Here is a 20,294-nt window from a genome sequence, read left to right as displayed (position 1 = left end):
AAAAAGGTCACACATTGGTCCGCCTGCCGCCTTAACATTGCTAATACAATCCAACTGAACTTTCATGGTCTGAGGCAAAGGCATCCATAGCAGATAAGGACAAGACTTTTAACATAGCTGATGTTGAAAAGCTCACTCGTGAGGCCATAGACAGCATTTCAACAGAGGTGTGGAGTAACTGTGTTGCACATGCAGAAAGTTACAGGAGGATCTTGCAAGAGAAATGGGAACATGCATCATTTTCAAAAATATTTTTTTTGAAAAGTACACCAATGAAATAGTACGTAAACGTATTACATTGTGGTATGTTGCCTTGTTTTCTACCATAAAAAAAATATTTAATAGTGTCTTTCCGCAAGGCGAGTGAAACGGCCTCTGACGTAAGCGGCGCGCTGTGACGTCACGATCCACTACCGCATGCAGCTCTACCAGCCGTTGTGCATCAGCCGTTACTAAAAGCCGATTGTTTATTATTCATGATCGCGAATAACTTCGAAATGACTGAAGAAAGGTTCAAAACAGCACAGTCAGACAATCTATCATGTGTAAATGTCATCATTCTTGAAAAATAGTGACTTTTGTGGCCGCAGAAATTCGCGGATAACAAGCAAGTTTGTAAGTGGCGTCTTTTATATACGTGCAATGTACTGTAACCCATAGTATTAGGATAACAACGAACCTGAATAGATATCACATCACTTTCAACATTTCCTTCTAGACTGATTCCCCTATTAAAGAATAACATTACATTTTCGGGCTTTCAGCATTAATAAAGTAAGAAATCGGATTTCAGCACTAACATAAACATATAGGTAGCATTATAGTACTAGTCCGCTCCTGTGGTGTAGTGGTTAATGCGTGCCACTCCCGGAGACCCGGTTTCGATTCCCGGCTCTGCCATGAAAGGTGAAAACAAATAGTACGAGGGCTGGAACGGGGTCTACTCAGCCTTGGGAGGTCAACTGAGTAGAAGGGTTTTGAATCCCACCTCAGCCATCCTCGGAGTGGTTTTTCGTATTTTCCTACTTCTCCTCCAGGCACCTAAGGCCACGGCCGTTTCCTTCCCTCTTCCTTGTCTATCCCTTCCGATCCTCCCATCCTCCAACAAGGCCCCTGTTGAGCATAACAGGTGAGGCCGCCTGGGCGAGGTAATGGCCCTCCTCACCAGTTGCATCACCATACTCAAAGTCTCACGTTCCAGGACACTGCCCTTGAAGTGGTAGAGGTGAAATCCCTCGCTGAGTCCGAGAGAAAACCAACCCTGAAGGATAAACTGATTAAGAAAGAAAGAAAGAAAGAAGGAAAGAAAGAAAGATCATAGTACTGTAGGGCTATAATCTATCATTCCCAAAAAAATATATATTTATGGTTGGGACAACTGGCCTACCCACTTCCGGGGCCCATGAAAGAGAATTAAATATCTTTGTGGAGGGAAAAAGTTAAACATGATAAAGATAAATATGACTTCATCTAGTTTCCACAAGTCGGGCTGAGTGGTTCAGACTGTTGAGGTGCTGGCCTTCTGACCCCAACTAACAGGTTCGATCCTGGTTCAGTCCGGTGGTAGTTGAAGGTGCTCAAATACGTCAGCCTCGTGTCGGTAGATTTACTGGCACGTAAAATAACTCCTGCAGGACTAAATTCCTGCACATCGGCGTCTCCGAAAATCGTAGAAGTAGTTAGCGGGGCGTGAAGCCAATAACATTAATTACATTTGGCTTTTAACAAGCTGAGCATTTCAGGAAAGAAAAGTGTCCTGGTGACATTTTAGTAGCTCAATACAGGAAAAACCATCTTCAGGGCTGCCGGAAGTGGGGTTCAAAACCCACTATCTCCCGGATAGTGAGCTCACAGCTGCGCGCTCCTAACCGCACGGCCAACTCGCGCGGTATTTTTACCCTTCGGTTTATTGACTTGGCTTGTATAACCTAAAACTTAGGCTAAGTTGGATAATATTTTAAACACCTACATCACTATTTTCACCTGTGTGCAATTATGTTATTTATTTCATTAATATTATGATAATTATTATAATTGAGCATTGTTAACTTATAAGACCCCAACAGACAAGAATTGGTTTTGTGTAGAGTTATACATTTGTTAAATTCACGTTGTTTCCTTTCATGATGTATACGCCTATTCTTTGTTACATTATAGAGTATTTAGATATAGCCTAAATTTCTTTACCAATTAAGCTCTTCAATAAAGACATACATAACTGTCCCATGCCAAGATATATTGGTAGAATTAGAGCTGTCAAAATGGTTCATAACCCCTTTGATTTATTATCTTGACATGGACCACCCAAAACATAGGTTAGGTTTGGAGAATACTTTAATAATCAGCATTATTTAATGCACTGTTTATTACTTTCATATTCCAAGATGTAATTGAAGCATTTACATAAAGCATCATACATTAAAATTTAAAGTTTTACCACTAGAACAGCTGACATGGAAAAGTGATTTGAAAATTCAAACAAATTCATCTTACGTTAAAATCTTCAAAAAAATAAACTGTAGACTTTTCCGATATATCACCAGCATTTCTCCAGCTCGCCAAAATCCATTTCTCCCTAGTTTTAGCGTCTTTGGAACGTTTATAAACAATTTGTTTGATATGGTATGCGATGTGCTATTGCACATCGGAACTCTACACCATTTATAAGTTTTCTGCCTCACTGTCTGCGCAGGATTAATTTTAAGTCTAAAATATACCACTCAGATTATTATCCAATGTATAGACCTCGAATTTAACCATACTAGACACTAACGTAAAGTAGAAATACGCGAAGTGTATCCTGCTTCTCAAAGCACACTACGTGTTATTTCGTCTGCTAATTCAGTCAACCTGTACGATGACGTCAGGCCAATGAGATCGCGTACTTGCGTGACTTGACATTTTCGTAGATTTTTATCATGCTCGGAGTTATTATTTGTACATTCTGATCACATTTTTGAATTCTGCATGCAATTTTGAATCAGATTAGCATATTTTTAATTAAAACCCCGGATCATGCATGTTCCCTAATGCCAATGGACAGCATAAAGGAACCCTTTATCGTCCATCTTCAACATTCATCAGGTATCACACACCGAGAGTGATCAAGAACCTTCCCAACTAAATACTTTTCACACATTTTCTTAAGCATATTTTTAATGAGTTATGATTTGTGAAGTTTTTATGTTGTTACTGTGCTGCAACTGCTTGAGTGATGTGATGTTTCTATTCTTATAGAATACAGCCCTAGTGAGGGTAGAATGCGTTTTATTAATTTTCTGTTAATTATTAGGTTATTATAAATTTCTCCCTGATGTAATGTTGCTGTCATTATTTACACCGGGCGAGTTGGCCGTGCGGTTAGGGGCGCGCAGCTGAGAGCTTGCATCCGGGAGATAGTGGGTTTGAACCCCACTCTCGGCAGCCCTGAAGATGGTTTTCCGTGGTTTCCCATTTTCACACCAGGCAAATGATGAGGGTGTACCTTAAAGCCACGGCCGCTTCCTTCCCATTCCTAGGCCTTTCCTATTCTATCACTGCCATAAGACCTATCTGTGTCAGTGCGGCGTAAAGCAAATAGTATTATTTACAGTTAACAGGACAACAATTCTGGTGATTTGTGTACAGAAGAATGCATTAATACATTCAGAATGGCTAGAATTAATCAATCATGTCTTATTCCATTCGCCATGTGTCTGCTTCTGGCCACCTCTGCGCTGTACGCCTTTCCGGCTGATGCACACTTTAACTCCATAAAGAGATTTCTGTTAAGAGACTAAAATAGGACCACCAAAGGTAATGCAGTTATATGGAAACCGTAGAAACCGATAGCAGCACCAAAATGAGGCATACTAGGCAAGATGAGGAGACATTGCTTTCCTCACTGGGTCAGAAAGTGCTATTGTAACACAACTGACCCTATGAGTAATGCGTTTTACAACACTCGGACGCACCACAAGTCGTGCTTTGAATGTCAATACTCAGCTCCACCCATACCACAGCAGCTATCATATTGACACAGCCATGGATGCAACTGGGACTTTAGTGGAAGCTACAATTTGCTCTGGCCAGTGCCAAGACAGCTGCTCAAGTACTTCATGAAGAAATGGCAAGAGGCAGCAACCAAAGAGGTATGCACAAATAAAGGTAAGTCACATTCTGCCCATCGTCACAGTAAATAGACTGTATCCAAGGGCCTGGGTATTAGGAAAAACTGCCTATCTATAAGAGAGCATTACTTTATGTGGTCTAATATAAAAAATAGCATATAAACTACTTATAATTAATTACCTCGAAGAAAGAGAAGTAAGTGTGATATCTTGTCACGAAGGAACAGAACTCAGGGTAATAGTATGTGTAGTAGTAATAAAGCACAAACCTGTAGCATAATGTCTGGCTTCAATCAACTCCTGGCCAGTTGAAGTTATTTCCTCCATGCGAGATTTATTGGCATTTAACTCCTGCTCAAAATTTTGATGCTTCTGAACCTTGCCATTTAAATTGGTAGGATCCTAAGAACAAATAAAGAATATGAATATAGTGGTTATACTGCATATATGCAAGAATGAACAAGATATAAAATTAATGTAACGATAAACAAGGTGGTTAGACTCTATGATGATGAATTTCATAAAATAGTATTAGTCCTCATAGTGAGTACGACATATAATGAGAACTCCGTTTTAACAACAGTTTTCTCCTGCTCCTTGAAAATCCCTATATTAAACTGTGTACTATCTTATTCCGAAAACACAATCACTGATGTATTCTTTTTTTACGAGAGATTAAATGTGCATTATATTTCCATTACCAATATTTATGCACTCCAGTGATTATATTGGATGTGATCGATCTTCTCCGGTTAGTTTTCTCGCTATGTACACTGGCGAGCTCTTTCGTAGACTATTGAACTCGCAGGCTATGTTGGAGTCAATTAGTAATACTCATCGGCTAGTGTTCTGTAAACACAATTCAAAATGAAAGAGAACATGTTTCTGCAATAAATGCATAAATAATGTGGCCAAAAGCAGTAGTTAACTCATTAGAAATAGAGGATGAAACAAACAAACGCGTAATTTTAATACTATGCACTTAAATTAAGTAAGAGTAAGTAAGTAAGTAAGTAAGTAATTAATTAAGTAAGAATGTGAATATGGTGCAGAGTGGATGACTAATTTCAGAGGCGAGTTCATTCAATAAAACATCATTGGGATGTTTCTGCAGAGGAAAGAGAATGTGTTAAGCAAGAAAACATACGGTTGAATACACGAATAAAAACTATCCAACAGTTACTATATGTAAACACTTGATATGTTTTTTTTTCTTTCTCGACATGAGTGTATTTTACGTTGAGTATGTATGAGTACTGTGAAAGATATAGGCTATCTCCTGTTTCTATAAAGATGTGAAAGAGATGAGAAATCAAATATGAAAACCTTTTCCTCTGGGGATTATTAGACAACAGTGAATTGAAAGGTGTGTAAAACACCAGACAACAGATATAAAAAGTCTGCACTGGGGCTCATAAAAGCACCAGTGCATTATTGCAGTTCACACCCTCTTTCTAAAACAAATGTCAGCTGAAGCCTCATATTTTGGACCAAGGGGTTATTAAGCATTTTTTCTAGCCATGAATTATTTGAAGGTTAAACTCTGCCATGTGCCAGAGAATGACTTTGACCATCAGCTTCAATACGACAATACTTCGATCGACTAGAGTCGATATGTGCAATCATTGAAAGATATGGATGCCTGTCCACTTGCCAGATTTTAATTTCATCTTCATTAGCGATTACACGACTTTTTCAGTATCCATACTATGACCTTTCAATGACCTGTAGCAATATGTCGGCCGGTCATTGAAAGTCATAAGTGAAATGAAATGTGTATCAATGACTTGGAAAAAGGTGTAACGAGTCAATGTGCGGCTTACGCGCATATTTATAAAAGAACCGATACAACTCGTAAGTGTTGAATAGACATAATGGATGAGAGCCGGTGGATCGAACTCAAGACCCCGTGGTATATGTCGAATTACGTCAAGATCAGCTTTATCTACAAGCAAGAGCTCAGTACAATGTCAGCATCAGCTGAGAAGAATGTGGCTAGACATGATATCTAGTTTGAAGTTGTATAAGGGGGCCGTGGATTAGCATGAAACTTCATATGGCAAATCATCTAATGGGCCCGTGCTGACGTGTTTCATAGTAAGAAGAAGAACAATAGTGTGTGTTTTCCTTTAGCAACTTCTATGATGTAGGTTAGAGTTGTTATTCAGTTCCTCAAATGTCAAAAACACATGTATAGCTAGCATAGGATTTCTCTGCTTATGGAAAGCAACTTATTATTATGGTAAATAATAATGGAAGGAGTTCGTGTTTTTACTTACTGATTACTGTATGAAGGAAGATAATAGAAGCAAGCTTAAAGATCTGGTTCTGTAATTGATAAACATAAAGAATAAGCCCAGATATAAGTTATATAATAGCCAAAATCATTTGCCAACCTCGAATTATATGTTTCCTCAGGCCAGTATCAAACTGGGATAGTAAAGATACAATTAGTGTGAAATTGTATTCCTAATTATATTGTACAAGTTTCAGGTGGCGGCCGGAGATGTTAAATCACTATCTGACCAGGGAATGTAAATGAACAACATGAAGTGCTAAACCAATATAGTGCCCTGGCGGACTCGGGCCTCTGCCGGAATGGACGGAATTACAAAAATGATGATTAAACCGCTGCGGAATTACCATGAAGAAGCCAGATAAGTTATTGTACTTGTCTATCTTTTACTTTCCTAGAATGCTTTAGTAGTGTTAGTCCTTTTGTCAATGTCACGTAGGTGACAAGGGTGAGTTAACTTGAACGATCTAACAGATTTTCGGTGGTATTTGTCGGGTTGCGATTGATCATACGTGGGTAAATATTGTATGCCGTCAATTACCGCGGATAAGACGTTTTACTGCGTTGTGTCCGTATTATTTATCGCTGTGAAACAAAAATAATATCATTTACTACAGGTAAGTTGCAGTGTGACAGTGTGTGTGAAATATTGGTGCGTGATCTTGGTATAATTCCATGATGTGATATGGATGTTCATTAAGGTGTATTAGGTAATGTTCATGTATAATGTTAATAAGACTCTTCCTTAATATTGCTTGTGCAGTTAGGATGTGATGATTTTGTGCGGTGTACAATGAGATGACGAGCGTAGGGTCGTCATAAAGCGTGGCGGACACGAAATAATTTAGGTTGATTTTTATGGTTTGCGTGTCGAATTATATTGAGTTTCGAGACGTGTTAAGTTGTTAATGGTGTTGTTAATAGAATTTCCGCCGCATATTTTGTGAGATGATTGAACAAGCTAGTCCAGCGTTAGGCATTGGTATTGAAGAGAGTCATCAAGTACATGAATTAATAAATTAAGATTCGTAGTTGCAAGTAATGAAATGTTGGAATATGCACACGGTTAGGGTCTTAAAATGCAATTCAGTGATAGTTACGTTTAAGATCAGAGTCACCTATTGCGATCGATGTACATGTAGTAGATGCTTATAGTAGATTCATGCTGTAGTAGCATTTCAGCTGATGGTGCAGGCAGACCTCGACGCAGTCCAGACGGTACCAACTTATATTTCATGCCAGTAGATAAAGATTCATTTCAGGTGCAGCCCAGCAGCTCGATGGGTGGAAACGACGTGCATTTTACTCATTTATGTGTATTGTGTTGCTATGTGTGATCATTTATAAATGCTGAAGTCTGTTGGGGGGTTCAAGTTAACCGATATTTAGTTAGTCAGATAGGAACAATGATAACTATGAAAGGCAAGGCGGAGTAGACAGGTACAATTAACATTTGCGACGGCGAGTGAATGACATAATGACCCGATAGACTTTGGTATATCCATAAGATTCTACGTTTCTGTGAATTTGTGTTAAATAATTATTTCCGGTTTATGATGGACAATGCAAGATGGACTCGGTCCTTATTTAATGTTAATGAATGCATATGATTTATTTTACGTTGTTCATTTCAGTTGTTCATATTCAATCAATTGATTTTTTTTTTTTATTAAAATGTGACCCTTCCAATTTCTGTTGCGATTTATTTGAAAACTTTGCCTTAGTGTAGAATTTACATTTTATGATTGGCAGTATCTATAGTTCAGTCGTCGTTATCTGAATGTGACCGAATACTCTTCGAAGGGCCATGCCCTGAGTGGAGTATCATGCGAACCTTCTGAATACTAGTCGGCAAATAATTTGATAGTTCATGGTTATCTACAAACCACGGCGTCCACGAACGGTCACAATACCACAAGATAAATATGTACCACGCTAGTAAACTTTACATGATTATGTTCCTAATCCGTACGTATGCTATCATGCAACATATATTTGTTACCCTTCATTGTATCACTCAAGACAATAAATTTCTACCTTCTGAATGGAATGCGAAATACAAGCACAAACGGGCTTACTGGGTTATTCAGCAATATCAATGAAAACCAGAAAGCAAAACTGTACTTTCCTAAGGCTAACAGCTTGCTTCCAAATGTGTAATTTAGGCTGTAAAGTTCTGGAATTCAAGGCAATTTCCTGTTTTTGCGCAACTTTCTCTGAACTGCCTGATGTGGTGAAGGATCTAATCTGTGTTGGAAATAATTTTCCTTCCAAAAGGGATAGCAAAAAAATTCAGGGCTATGAAAAATGCCATAATTTTAAACAGTAATAGTGAAAATGTGCGACTCTTTAAGTGACTTATTTTTATACAGATTTAATCGGAACTTCGAATTTAGGAGGTGGTAAGCAAGAAATAGTAGTCGTGCAGAACGCATTAATGAGGTTTCACTGTATTTTCTCGGCTCTGATTAAATTTCAGAAAGGCTATTCCCATGTAAATTTATAGCAAAAAGGTTATTACTCTACTGGCGCTTGAAATATGTTTTCATAATTCATATGAGGTTAAGTATGGTTAGGTGACGCTGTTTGAATAAAAAATGAGCGACTGCCACAGAAGCCACTGTACTGATATTAATCCAATTTTTCAGAATGAAATTGAAATAAGCCTTAACATCTTGAAAGTAGGAAAAACTAATGAGTAAACAGCTGTATGAAAATATGCGAAAACGTAAGTGTTGAACAATTGGATTTCCGTTGCATGCCGATTTTGATGTGTGTGAGCTTTATACCAGAATTTTTACGAAAATTGGATATAACGACAATCCGCTATAGCGAATGAATGTTTCATTGTTATGAATTCTTGCTATAACAATTCTACTGTACTGTAGATTGATCAGGAGTGAATAACAACAAAAGATGGTCTCTTCTTTGATGCTAAGGTGTGGCTACCCCTTTAACAACTAATCAACCAGAGATCTCACCCTCAGCATTTGCACTTCATATCAAACAAAGATCAAAAAAGGAGTCAGAGAAGAAAGATACTAAAATAGATATCAAGGCTGAATTTACTGTTACTAAAGGACTAAAATCAGGAAAATTCTGCTTTGGCTACACTAATTACCGACTTAGAACTACCTTCTGCCATGAAATCTCTTAAACAAATTTATGCTGCTGGAGTAGATAGAATATCCCATGAAGTGATTAAGAACCTTAGCCAGAAAGCAAGGAAAGCCGTTTTTAAGTTCATAAAGTATCAAAACACTTCAAATCAAACCAATTCCACAGTAACAAAATTACAATTATAGTAGAAGTCCATTATAATGTGAAATCATAACAGAAAAATTTATTCCCTATATCAGATTTTTCTTTTTAAGTTTGGAAAATCCACACATATTAAAATCAGGTATATAACGGCAATCAGTTTGTCCAAAACTTGCATTTTCAAAGATTTCCATACTACAGCTTACTCGTTAGTTATTTGTCTAATTCCGAGACAACGTAAACGTGTACCGCTATGTTCAATTCATTCTGAAAAATTGGTGTGCCACTCCAGCGGCTTTTGTAACAAACGTTTCAGTTTTCTTATTCTGACCTAACTTAACTTTACATGTATCATAACATATTTCAAGCTCCTGGAGAGTAAAGATAACCTCTTTGCTGTAAATTTACTTGGGAGCTTTTCTGAAATGTAACCAGACGCAAGAAAATACAATGAAAACTCGTTAGTGTGTTTCTCAGTAAGATGATTTTTCACTTAACACGTCATAAATTCGAAGTCCCGATTCAAGTCTTATTAAATCTATTTACTATAAAAATACCTCGCTTATCACTGGTACGACCATATTTTTCCCACCCCAATGTTCTTTGTTATCCCTTCTGAAAGGAACGTGATTTTTAACACTGTTCAGAGCCCTCAGCACAAGAAACAGGTCAGAGAAAGTTGTGCAAGAACGGGAATTGGCCTTGAATTCCTGAACTTTAGAGAGTGAGTAACATCTTTGGATAGAAATCCTCAGGAAAGTTCAATTTTGCTCTTTGATTTTCATTGATATTCCTGAATAACCCAGCAAGCCTGTTTGTGTTTTTATTTCACATTCCACCCACAAGCTTGAGTTCCTGTCTGCTAAACGTACATTGGTGACATGCTTTTTATTTAGATATCATGTGCATCCTTTGCACTAACAGAGCACTTAACAGTTCGGAGTTCATATTAGCAAGGAATTCAGTCTTGTTTTTCCTCAAGCGCACCTGAAAAATCGCGGCTACACACACTACAAAACACATGTGAATGAGATTCTGAGGAACGCAGTAAACAGGGCCATTCTTTCGAGTATTCCTCCCTAAATTTTTTATCTATTTTTGGTTTATAACTAGTGTCACTAGTCACAATAACATCACACGTATTTTCCTGTACAAGAAATCGCTTCATTATTATTATTTACATTTTATGGCCTTCATTAGACTACTCTAGCCAACTTTATACAAATAATTTTTCAGTTTCCTGTCAGCCCAGTACTTCTTCATTCTCTCTGATCTTATCCTTCTTTCTTCATCGGAAATCACCCTTGCTATTGCCTGTTTGTTGATTCTGATTTGCAGTCAGGTTTGTCTGTCTGCGAGTTTCTTGATTTTGTCGGTTTTGTTTCTTAGGTCTTCGACTGTAATTTGTAGTTCATCCATACCTTCCTTGATTTCTGTAATCCACTTAATGTTGCACTTAGTATTCCATGATTTTTCTATTATTCTCCTCATGATCCTGTTCTCTGGTGTCCTAATTAGATGTCCAAAAAATGAAATGCGTTTCTTCCTGATTGTGCTCATTACTGGTTCTATTTCCTTGTAGACTGTTTCATTAGAAGCTACTCTCCAGTGTCCATCTTTTTGGTATGATTTGTTGATGCATGTTCTAATGATTCTTCTCTCTATCTTGAGTATTTTGTCTATTTGTGTAGTGTTAGTTGTTTTGAAGATGGTTTCGCTTGTGTATGTTATTACTGGTTGAGTGACTGTTTTGTAATGTTTTAATTTTGTTGCTATTAATAAGAATGTTATTTGTTTTACGTCCCACTAATTACTCTTTTACGGTTTTCGGAGACGCCGAGGTGCCGGAATTTTGTCCCGCAGTAAATCTACCGACATGAGGCTGACGTATTTGAGCACCTTCAAATACCACCGGACTGAGCCAGGCTCAAACCTGCCAACTTCCAAGATGCCAGTGAATACTCTGCCTGGTATACTTATCAATCAGATACTTTGATAGTTGTTGCAATCCTTCCTGTTCCCTTTCTTATATATATATGTGCAATTACTGCTTCTGTCCAATCTGAAGGTACCTTACCAACACTCCATGATAATCTTACTACCCTATGAAGCCATTTCATCCCTGCCTTCCCACTATACTTCAACATTTCAGGTCTAATTTCATCTATTCCTGCTGCTTTATGACAATGGAGTTTATTTACCATCCTTTCCACTTCCTCAAGCATCATTTCATCAACATCCTTTTCCTCCTCTCCATGAGCTTGGCTGTTCACACCACCACCAGGAAGATTTCCTTTTATGTTGAGAAGATGTTCAAAATATTCCCTCCACCTCTCCAGTGATTCCCTGGGATCTATTATGAGTTCACCTGAATTATTCAAAACTGTTCATTTCCTTTTTCCCTCCCTTCCTAAGATTCTTTCTTACTGTCCAAAGAGGTTTCCCTGCTGCCTGACCTAGCCTTTGCAGGTCTTCCACGACTTCTTTTTGGATTCAACAACTATCTGTTTCGATCTCCTTCTTTCATCTACGTACAAATCCCCGTCTGCCTCGGCCCTTGTTCGCAACCATTTCTGATAAGCCTTCTTTTAACGTTTACAAGCTGCTCTCCACCAAGATATTCCCCCTTTCCCATCTTTACACACAGTTGTTCCTAGGCATTCCCTTGCTGATTCTACTACAGCATACCTCTATGCCACCCATTCTCTTTCTACATCCTGAACCTGCTTATTGTCTACTGTTCGAAACTTCTCACTAATCATATCCATGTACGTCTGTTTAATTTCCTCGTCCTGGAGATTTTTGACCCTTATTTGTTTGCAGACAGATTACACTTTCTCTACCCTAGGCCTACAGATACTTAGTTCACTATAGATCAGATAGTGGTCTGTATCATCAAAAAATCCCCGGAAAACTCGTACATTCCTAACAGATTTCCTGAATTCGAAGTCGGTTAAGATATAGTCTATTATGGATCTGGTACCCCTAGCCTCCCATGTGTAGTGGTGAATAGCCTTATGTTTGAAGAATGTATTCGTAACTGCTATACCCATACCAGCACAGAAGTCCAGCAAATGCTTTCCATTCCCATTAGCTTCCATATCCTCCCCACATTTAGCAACCACCCTTTCATATCCCTCAGTTCTATTTCCAACTCTCACATTGAAATCACCCATTAGCACTATCCTATCATTGCTGTTGACCCTGCCACGATGTCACTCAATGCTTCAGAAAACTTGTCGACTTCATCCTCATCTGCACCCTCACATGGTGAATACACTGAGACAATTCTTGTCCTAATTCCTCCAAAGTGCCAAATCTACCCACATCATTTGCTCATTTACATGCCTTAACAGAAACTAGGTTGCATGCAATGGTATTCCTGATAAACAGACCTACCCCATTCTCTGCCCTTCCCTTTTTAACACCCATTAAATACACTTTATAATCTATCTCTTCCTCGTTATCTCCCCTTACCCGAATATCATTTACTCCTACCACATCCAGATGCATCCTCTTTGCTGACTCAGCCAGTTCGAATTTCTTTCTTCCATAAGCCCCATTAATATTGATAGCTCCCCATCAAATTCCATTTCGTTCGCCAAGTTGTTTCCAAGGAATCCCTCGCCTGTCAAATGGGAGTGGGACTCCATTACTCCCATTGGTCCAAAGCTTGCGTAAAATGTTCTGAGCTCGGTAAATTCATGAAGCAGGATGCTACCCTACTTACACATAGTCCAAGTGAGGATCTCTCCTCTAACGGTTTATGGACCACCGGTGGATTGTATAGTCAGAGCCGTCTGAGCACAAGGAGGACCATGACTCAGAATATGTCTGAGATGCCCACTCCCATTCCATAGCAACTGGTATCCCGATTCTCAGGACCACTTACTAGGCCACTCAACCGTTGCCCATGGTTCGCGAACTAGGACGTGATTACAGTAAACCACACCATGAACCATTCTAAGTGTAAGGTCTGAAAAATAAATTAGCGGGGTTCTAACTATGAGCTGCTTTGAGCGGACGTTTTCTATCTCAAGGAGCTCTAAAATCTGAACAGTTTAATGGGGAAATAAATTTACAACAGAACACTTTAAACAGGAAAACTATACATATATCTTAATGAAACTGATCAAGGGACCAAGAATGTCACACTTCTTAGGCAGGAAAACTTCTTATGCGGGAACTTAAGAGTTTCACTGTATATTAGTTGGAGAGGAGAGGCGGGGATGATGAGCATACTCCACATGCACCCCCCAGTCTCTGCGCAAGTTGCACCCTGTGTTAAGACCGTTCGCGCGCTTGTGGTGCGTTTCTGGTGTCACGGTACCTGTCCGGGCTTGCCACGGCCATATGATGTCACGCTATGACAACATGGACACCAGATGCTCACTCTCACCTTGTGGAATCGAATCTAACATGCTCTATTGGTGAAAAATATCTAATTCCCTCCATGGGAATTTAGAATTTTCCATTCGGAATTGCTAGGCGGGCAATAATTCTATTGTGGAGATTTATCTCCCGTATGCAGTTATCAGACTGTGCCTCTTATAAGGGCTTCTGATAAGTTCACCTGCATACACCTCAGTGTCAACGTAAGACAAAACGCTGCTTAATAGAGTAAACGCCTGAAAAGCCTTACATCTGATATGTTTTTGTCATCTAACACATCATATGATGTAGATGTTGATTCCCATAGGGAAGCTAAAATATTTGTCCTGAATGAGTAAATTTATAATACCAATATAATGGTCCGTTATTGGACATGCTATGTCTCATTTCCAAAAAATAGATTCCTGCCTGGCCATCAAATGATGTAGATGTTGATTCCCATAGGGAAGCTAAAATATTTGTCCTGAATGAGTACATTTATAATACCATGCACTAGCCTTGCATCTTGGGTGGTGTGCTAAGTCCCAACTGACGAGCCTAACTTAGCACACGAGGGCGAAACGCAGGCAACCAAGAATGAGTTAGCTGGAAAATTTATAATGTCCAATAACGGCCCATTATATTGGTATTATAAATTTACTCATTCAGGACAAATATTTTAGCTTCCCTATGGGAATCAACATCTACATCATTTGATGGCCAGACAGGAATCTATTTTTTGGAAATGAGACATAGCTCTCATAGTGCATTGGCACTGCTGGTGGCTTCAAATAGCCTATGCAGTGGACGGTATGCACTAGCCTTGCGTCTTGGGTGGTGTGCTAAGTCCCAACTGACGAGCCTAACTTAGCACACGAGGGCAAAACGCAGGCAACCAAGAACGAGTTAGCTGAAAAAATTATATTGGTATCTAACACATCAGTCGAAATTTCCACTCGAAGGTGGACTCAACATTAAAAACCATAAAATGTATTTGTCCACAACATTACTGTTTATTAAGAATACATGTACAACAAACGTATGGAATGCCATTTATAAAATTATAATGAACACTTAAAGATCATACATTCCAACCAATGTCAATATTCATACTGACATACTGTACTGTATATGGACTCCAACAAGATATAATTCTGAAATAAGGTCAACAATAATTACTAAATAAACTAAATACCATATAGGCCTAATCTACCACAAAATTGAATATTCTAACCTGACTTATTTTTCATTCCCTTGCTTATCTCCTTTCAGGCATCCTCTCTTACGGTGTTGCAATAATACTTATGGGTCTTATTGTAGAGGAAATTACATTTTTGAACTAAAGTGATAAGATTTTCCGTGTCCTTTATTACTGAGGTGAATAAAAACTTCCCGACTATGTAGGAAACAGCCGACTTGCCAGCTGATATACATGCCACCAAACAGCCGGCCAAAAGATGCCGATCGTCTACGATGTTGAACGAAAGTTGATAACCAACTGGGTGTTGGTGGGAGGAGGCCTGACCTACACACACAGAGGCGTTCCAATATCACGTGTTGGCATAAAATTGAAAGTTATTTTTATTTTTACCTTTATACGAGCCAAACATTGTATTATCATGTCACTCGTAATTATTACATTGCATTATTAGAACGTAGCACGACGATAAGGAGACATGAAATAAAATTCTCGCGGGGAAAGAAACTGTATGTTCAGATGTGCTAGTGTTGCTACTGCACCTTTATCACTCCCACGTAATACTCCATACACTTTCCCATGCACTAATTTTTGCAACTTCAAAGCTGTGTTGCTTTTCTTCATTACTTATAGCATAAAGAGGACTGAAGCGGGAAAATGAACTTTATACTGGCTTGGCCATGCGGTACTTGCGAAACAGCCAGAAACTACGCCCGTTGAAGTGATAACCAGTAGGAATGCAGGGGCGATTTAGGCCTAGGTTCTAAGAATTTCTAAGAATAAGTTGCCAGATTTTCCATTTGCTGCCATTAACGTTGAAGCAGGTGTCGGGGGTGTGAGGAAGATAGAAAGCACATGCTAATGAACTGTAGTACACGTCTTGTCTTTGCATCTTGTAAGCCTAAGCTACGGATTGCCAAGCATAGTGTAGGAAACTACTTCATTCCTCATTTCCCTAGTACGCCTCTTCAGTGATGCCTAGGCCATCTATGACAGCTGATGGCAGAGCTGTTGAGGATCCCACCAACAGAGTCGCTGACAGACTGAACAACACACCATATTTAGATTTTATTCGTATAATTTTGGACTGATATTTACTTTCTCTGAGAGTTTAATTTAACTTCATTTACATACAGATACTTTATAAACACACAGAAATTATAAAACAATGAAACACTTGGCTCATAATTACAACAGTCTGAATCTGGAAACCTACTTGAAAAAATTCACTTTTTGCGGTTGTTGGATCAATGGGACAGATGGTGGTGTTTTCCAAAGACCAAGCGTTTTACAAGCGTAGTAACTCAAACCAAAGATCAGCCTCTACATTAGCTCTGTTTCTGTACTTTGTAGTCATTTGTGAGAGAGCAGAAAAGGCACAATCACACAGGTATGTTGTCATGAAAGGCATCCTTTCTAGAAATTGTACGGGACAGCGGATGTCATGGACTGAAACGTTGATCGGAGACTTGGAGTTGTGATACATTCATGAAAGTTCGGTGAACTACACATGCTACTCCATCTGATACTCCACCCACAATCAATACTTCAATTTATTTTTCACTTTCTCTTTATCAAGATACTTCAGCTAGCTGATTTTCCTCAAGAGAGAGACGGCAGTTCATGTTCAAGAAAGGGATTTCTCATCCACAAAATTTTCTCAACCAGAGGCGGAAAATATGGTCCGAGTGTGGATACTAGCAATTCGAAGTGTCTCACAATTACATCATTTCCATTGCCTTGTAATATCTTCTGCTAACTTGTACCATGTATTGGCCAAGTTAACAGTTGCATATATTGTATGCAAGTTATACTACAGTGAAGACATAGTTCCTAAATTTAGTATAATGGTGTATGAATTGTGTGTGTACAACAAAATTTCAACCCTAGGGTTCCACGGACCACAGTTTGGGAATGGCTGCTCTATTGTTTGATATGTAAGAAGTTAAAAGATTGTATTAAAAGAAATTTACTTCCTTCTCATTCTATCTATCTATTCCTCTACACTTTATTTTAAGTCATTTCGCCACTGTTGCCACCCGTGATATACAAGTATCAAGCATACTTTCTATAAAGTGTAGGAATGGTACTGCTACACATTCATTTATACCCGAGCCTTAAAACTAATTGATAGCAGTCTTTTGTTTTCCCTATTATCTTTATTTCAGAACAAATTAACTATAGTGGTTGTTACTGTTTTCCTCAAAATATCTTTCAATGTGCACTACATTGCATAATATCTTGCTAACTGAGAGTCACACTGTGCAGTTCCGAGCATGTTTACAAATATCTTGAGTCATCTTTCCGGTCTGCATAGGTCAAGATAGCAACACAGATAAATGGCACACAGGGGTGATGCAAAACTTTCGTTGATGTGTGTACATTGCTCTGATCATTTCTATTATATCTTTACACACAATTTTCTGTATCAATGTTTCCCAAACCTTTTAGCCTTTCCTACATCGATTGATGTCACCAGGTCTTCCCCACATACCCAGTACTTCAAAATAAAATATCTCACTGTGATCCCCATTGGCACTATCCTATCATTGGTGTTGGCTGACTACAATATCACACAGTGCTTCGTAAGACTTGTTTACTTCATCCTCATCTGTTCCCTCACATGGTGAATACAGTAAGAATAATATTTACACAAGTAAAATATTCTGCACAGAATAACGATGGTCAATATTTTTAAAACACTTCAAAAGAAAAATGATCCACATGATCATTGCATTAACATGTAAACATAAGATATTTTGTGTAAAAAAAAAAAGAGAGACTAGAAAAATTGAATAACATTCAAAAGAAGGAAGAAAATTTTAGAGAAACAAAAAAATAGAAATACTAGACTATTGACATAAGAATCATTATTTTAAACCATCTCTAAATTGCATTTTTCAGCAACTATAAACATACAGTGTTTCTCAACAAAATAACAATATTTTAAAACAAGCATTTATATTTTTACTCACCAAATAGCTATCATCGGTGGCAAATTTCAGCTTCTCATTAATCCAACCTTTTGTCTCATCACAATCCCGTTCAAACTGCTGAAGTCTATACGAGTCTTCCAGAATGGCACGGCGTTGAGCAGATTTTTCTAAAAGAGCTGATCTACGTTCAAGTAACTAGAAAAAAACAGTCAAAAGCAAAAGATTATAAACATTTGTTCTTTTTTTCTGAATAATAATTTTTGAAATACAATAAAATTGTACGGAATCTGCAACTTTAGAGACTCTCCGTTGTATGATATTGTGCTTTATGTACAACACAGCAAGTACAGTGATACCTTTATTAACATTTTTTGATCAATTAACATAGAAATCATTCCTATGATCTTTATATGAGGACGCAAAAGAAAGAAAGAAAGAAAGAAAGGATATACAGCTGTTGAAGTAAATTCCAAGATTTGGTCATGATTGGACAATGTCCCATGCAATATGTTGTGATAGTCTGACATTGGATTTAACCCTTAGCACTCACGCAGTGGGCCATGCCCGACAACGAGAATATCCCGCATAGATCCTATGACGGGCAATGCCCGACATGATTTTCTTCCCTATGTAACTCCTTTGTCGGGCTACGCGTGCATGAATTACAGGTACAGTAAGCTACTGCCATCATTCGACGACAATTTGAAGCCATGTATAACTATAACCTCTTTGAAATAAGGCTTTGTGCACATTCTTTGAAGACCATGTGAGTTTGTAATCAGACGTTGCTTAGCAACATGGCGTCTTTTGAGCAGCATGAGAAAGAAATAGCCAGACTTTTAGGTGAAAGTGACTGATTTCAGCGATAGTGAGAGTGATTTTCAGTTAAGTGGTGAGGAAGATACTGCGGAATGAGACTGTGTTGGAGAGTTGAATGATGAAAATCCTGATAATGAGAAAATTATGCTAAATGACAGTGCTGATACCTCTACTGATGGCTGGAGGAAATACAGTGTCACTGACTTGGACTTCAAAAGCCCATTCGCAGGTACGTCAGGTTATAAACCACCGCAAGGTTGAGTGCACTTGACTTTTTCCAATTATTCATGACTGACGAGTTATTGTCGGAAATTGTGCGCAAGACTAACCGGTATGCTAGTGTAAACGTGCAAAAGGTTACGCCCCTCACACGTGAGTCTATTAGGAGATCGTGGATAGATGTTACTCTTCCTGCATTCAAAGCATTTTTAAGTGTAATCCTAAATATAGTAATGAACAGTAAGCCTGAATTACGACGGGAGACTGCGTTTTTCAGCAATAATTGTAGAAAAAAGCCTAGATTACATCCAGGCGAGTGTTTTGGGAAGTTCCACACAATGCACTATTACAGACAAAAAGTGACTGAGATAATTTCAGGTTTGAAAATGCTGAACATTGCACCTGAATACTGTACTGTACGTGTATTATGTTTATTTTGCATTTGCTTTAGTTGATTTTTATAAATATGCTGTCAATATGTTTGTGCTGTCTCTTATCCCTCTGCACTCAGATTCTTAAGTGGAGCTGGAGAGGCAGGAGTGTTCAGAAAAAAAAGGAGGGCTAAGGGTTATAGCACCGACAGTATTTTGAGATTAACTGAGAAATAAATATATAGTGATATAAAGTATTTTCTTAAATTTAATGCACAATCAAATCTAATGCACATTTCATTTTTAAGAAGTCTTGAAATAAAAGAAAATAGATTAGTGGGTGATTACAATGTACAGCTAGCTGCAAAGCCTGATTTACCATGGGCTATAGCCACTGCATTAGCGGGGGTTGATGTTGCTCACGTCCGTAGGTTTAACCTCAAATTACCCTACACGTGACCCCTGGGTGGTGCTAAGCGAGCAACAATATATTTGGCAGCCAGTCAATCACTGTGATGATCTGGCAATTACATACAATGACATATCAAACACGTCTCAACAGCTCTTTTAAGAGCTCCCTAACAAGAAACATTGGACCAACGATTCGACTCCTCCAACTAAATGTCGAAAGTATCAGCAAAGCAAAGTGTGACTATCTATCTAAACTTTTATTGGACAACAATATTGATATTGTCGCCATTCAGGAAGGAAAAA

At 38.4% G+C, this 20,294-nt stretch overlaps 1 protein-coding gene across 4 annotated transcripts in view; it reads right to left on the bottom strand.

The window, feature by feature from the left end:
- The window catches only part of alpha-Spec (alpha spectrin), a 459,851-nt gene that overhangs the window by 305,085 nt on the left and 134,472 nt on the right, over window positions 1–20,294 (bottom strand). For all 4 annotated transcript variants that reach the window (XM_067138066.2, XM_067138067.2, XM_067138068.2 and 1 more), the window contains exons 11-12: window positions 18,211–18,366; window positions 4,379–4,511 (exon numbers count right to left, since the gene is read on the bottom strand). In XM_067138066.2, coding sequence (XP_066994167.1) covers window positions 4,379–4,511; window positions 18,211–18,366 — 289 coding nt within the window. The remainder of the gene's footprint in view (window positions 1–4,378; window positions 4,512–18,210; window positions 18,367–20,294) is intronic.

Source organism: Anabrus simplex, chromosome 1, assembly GCF_040414725.1.
Source record: "Anabrus simplex isolate iqAnaSimp1 chromosome 1, ASM4041472v1, whole genome shotgun sequence".
Lineage (NCBI taxonomy): Eukaryota > Metazoa > Arthropoda > Insecta > Orthoptera > Tettigoniidae > Anabrus > Anabrus simplex.
Note: the sequence above shows the minus strand (reverse complement) of the source record. Positions and strands in the feature narration are given on the sequence as shown.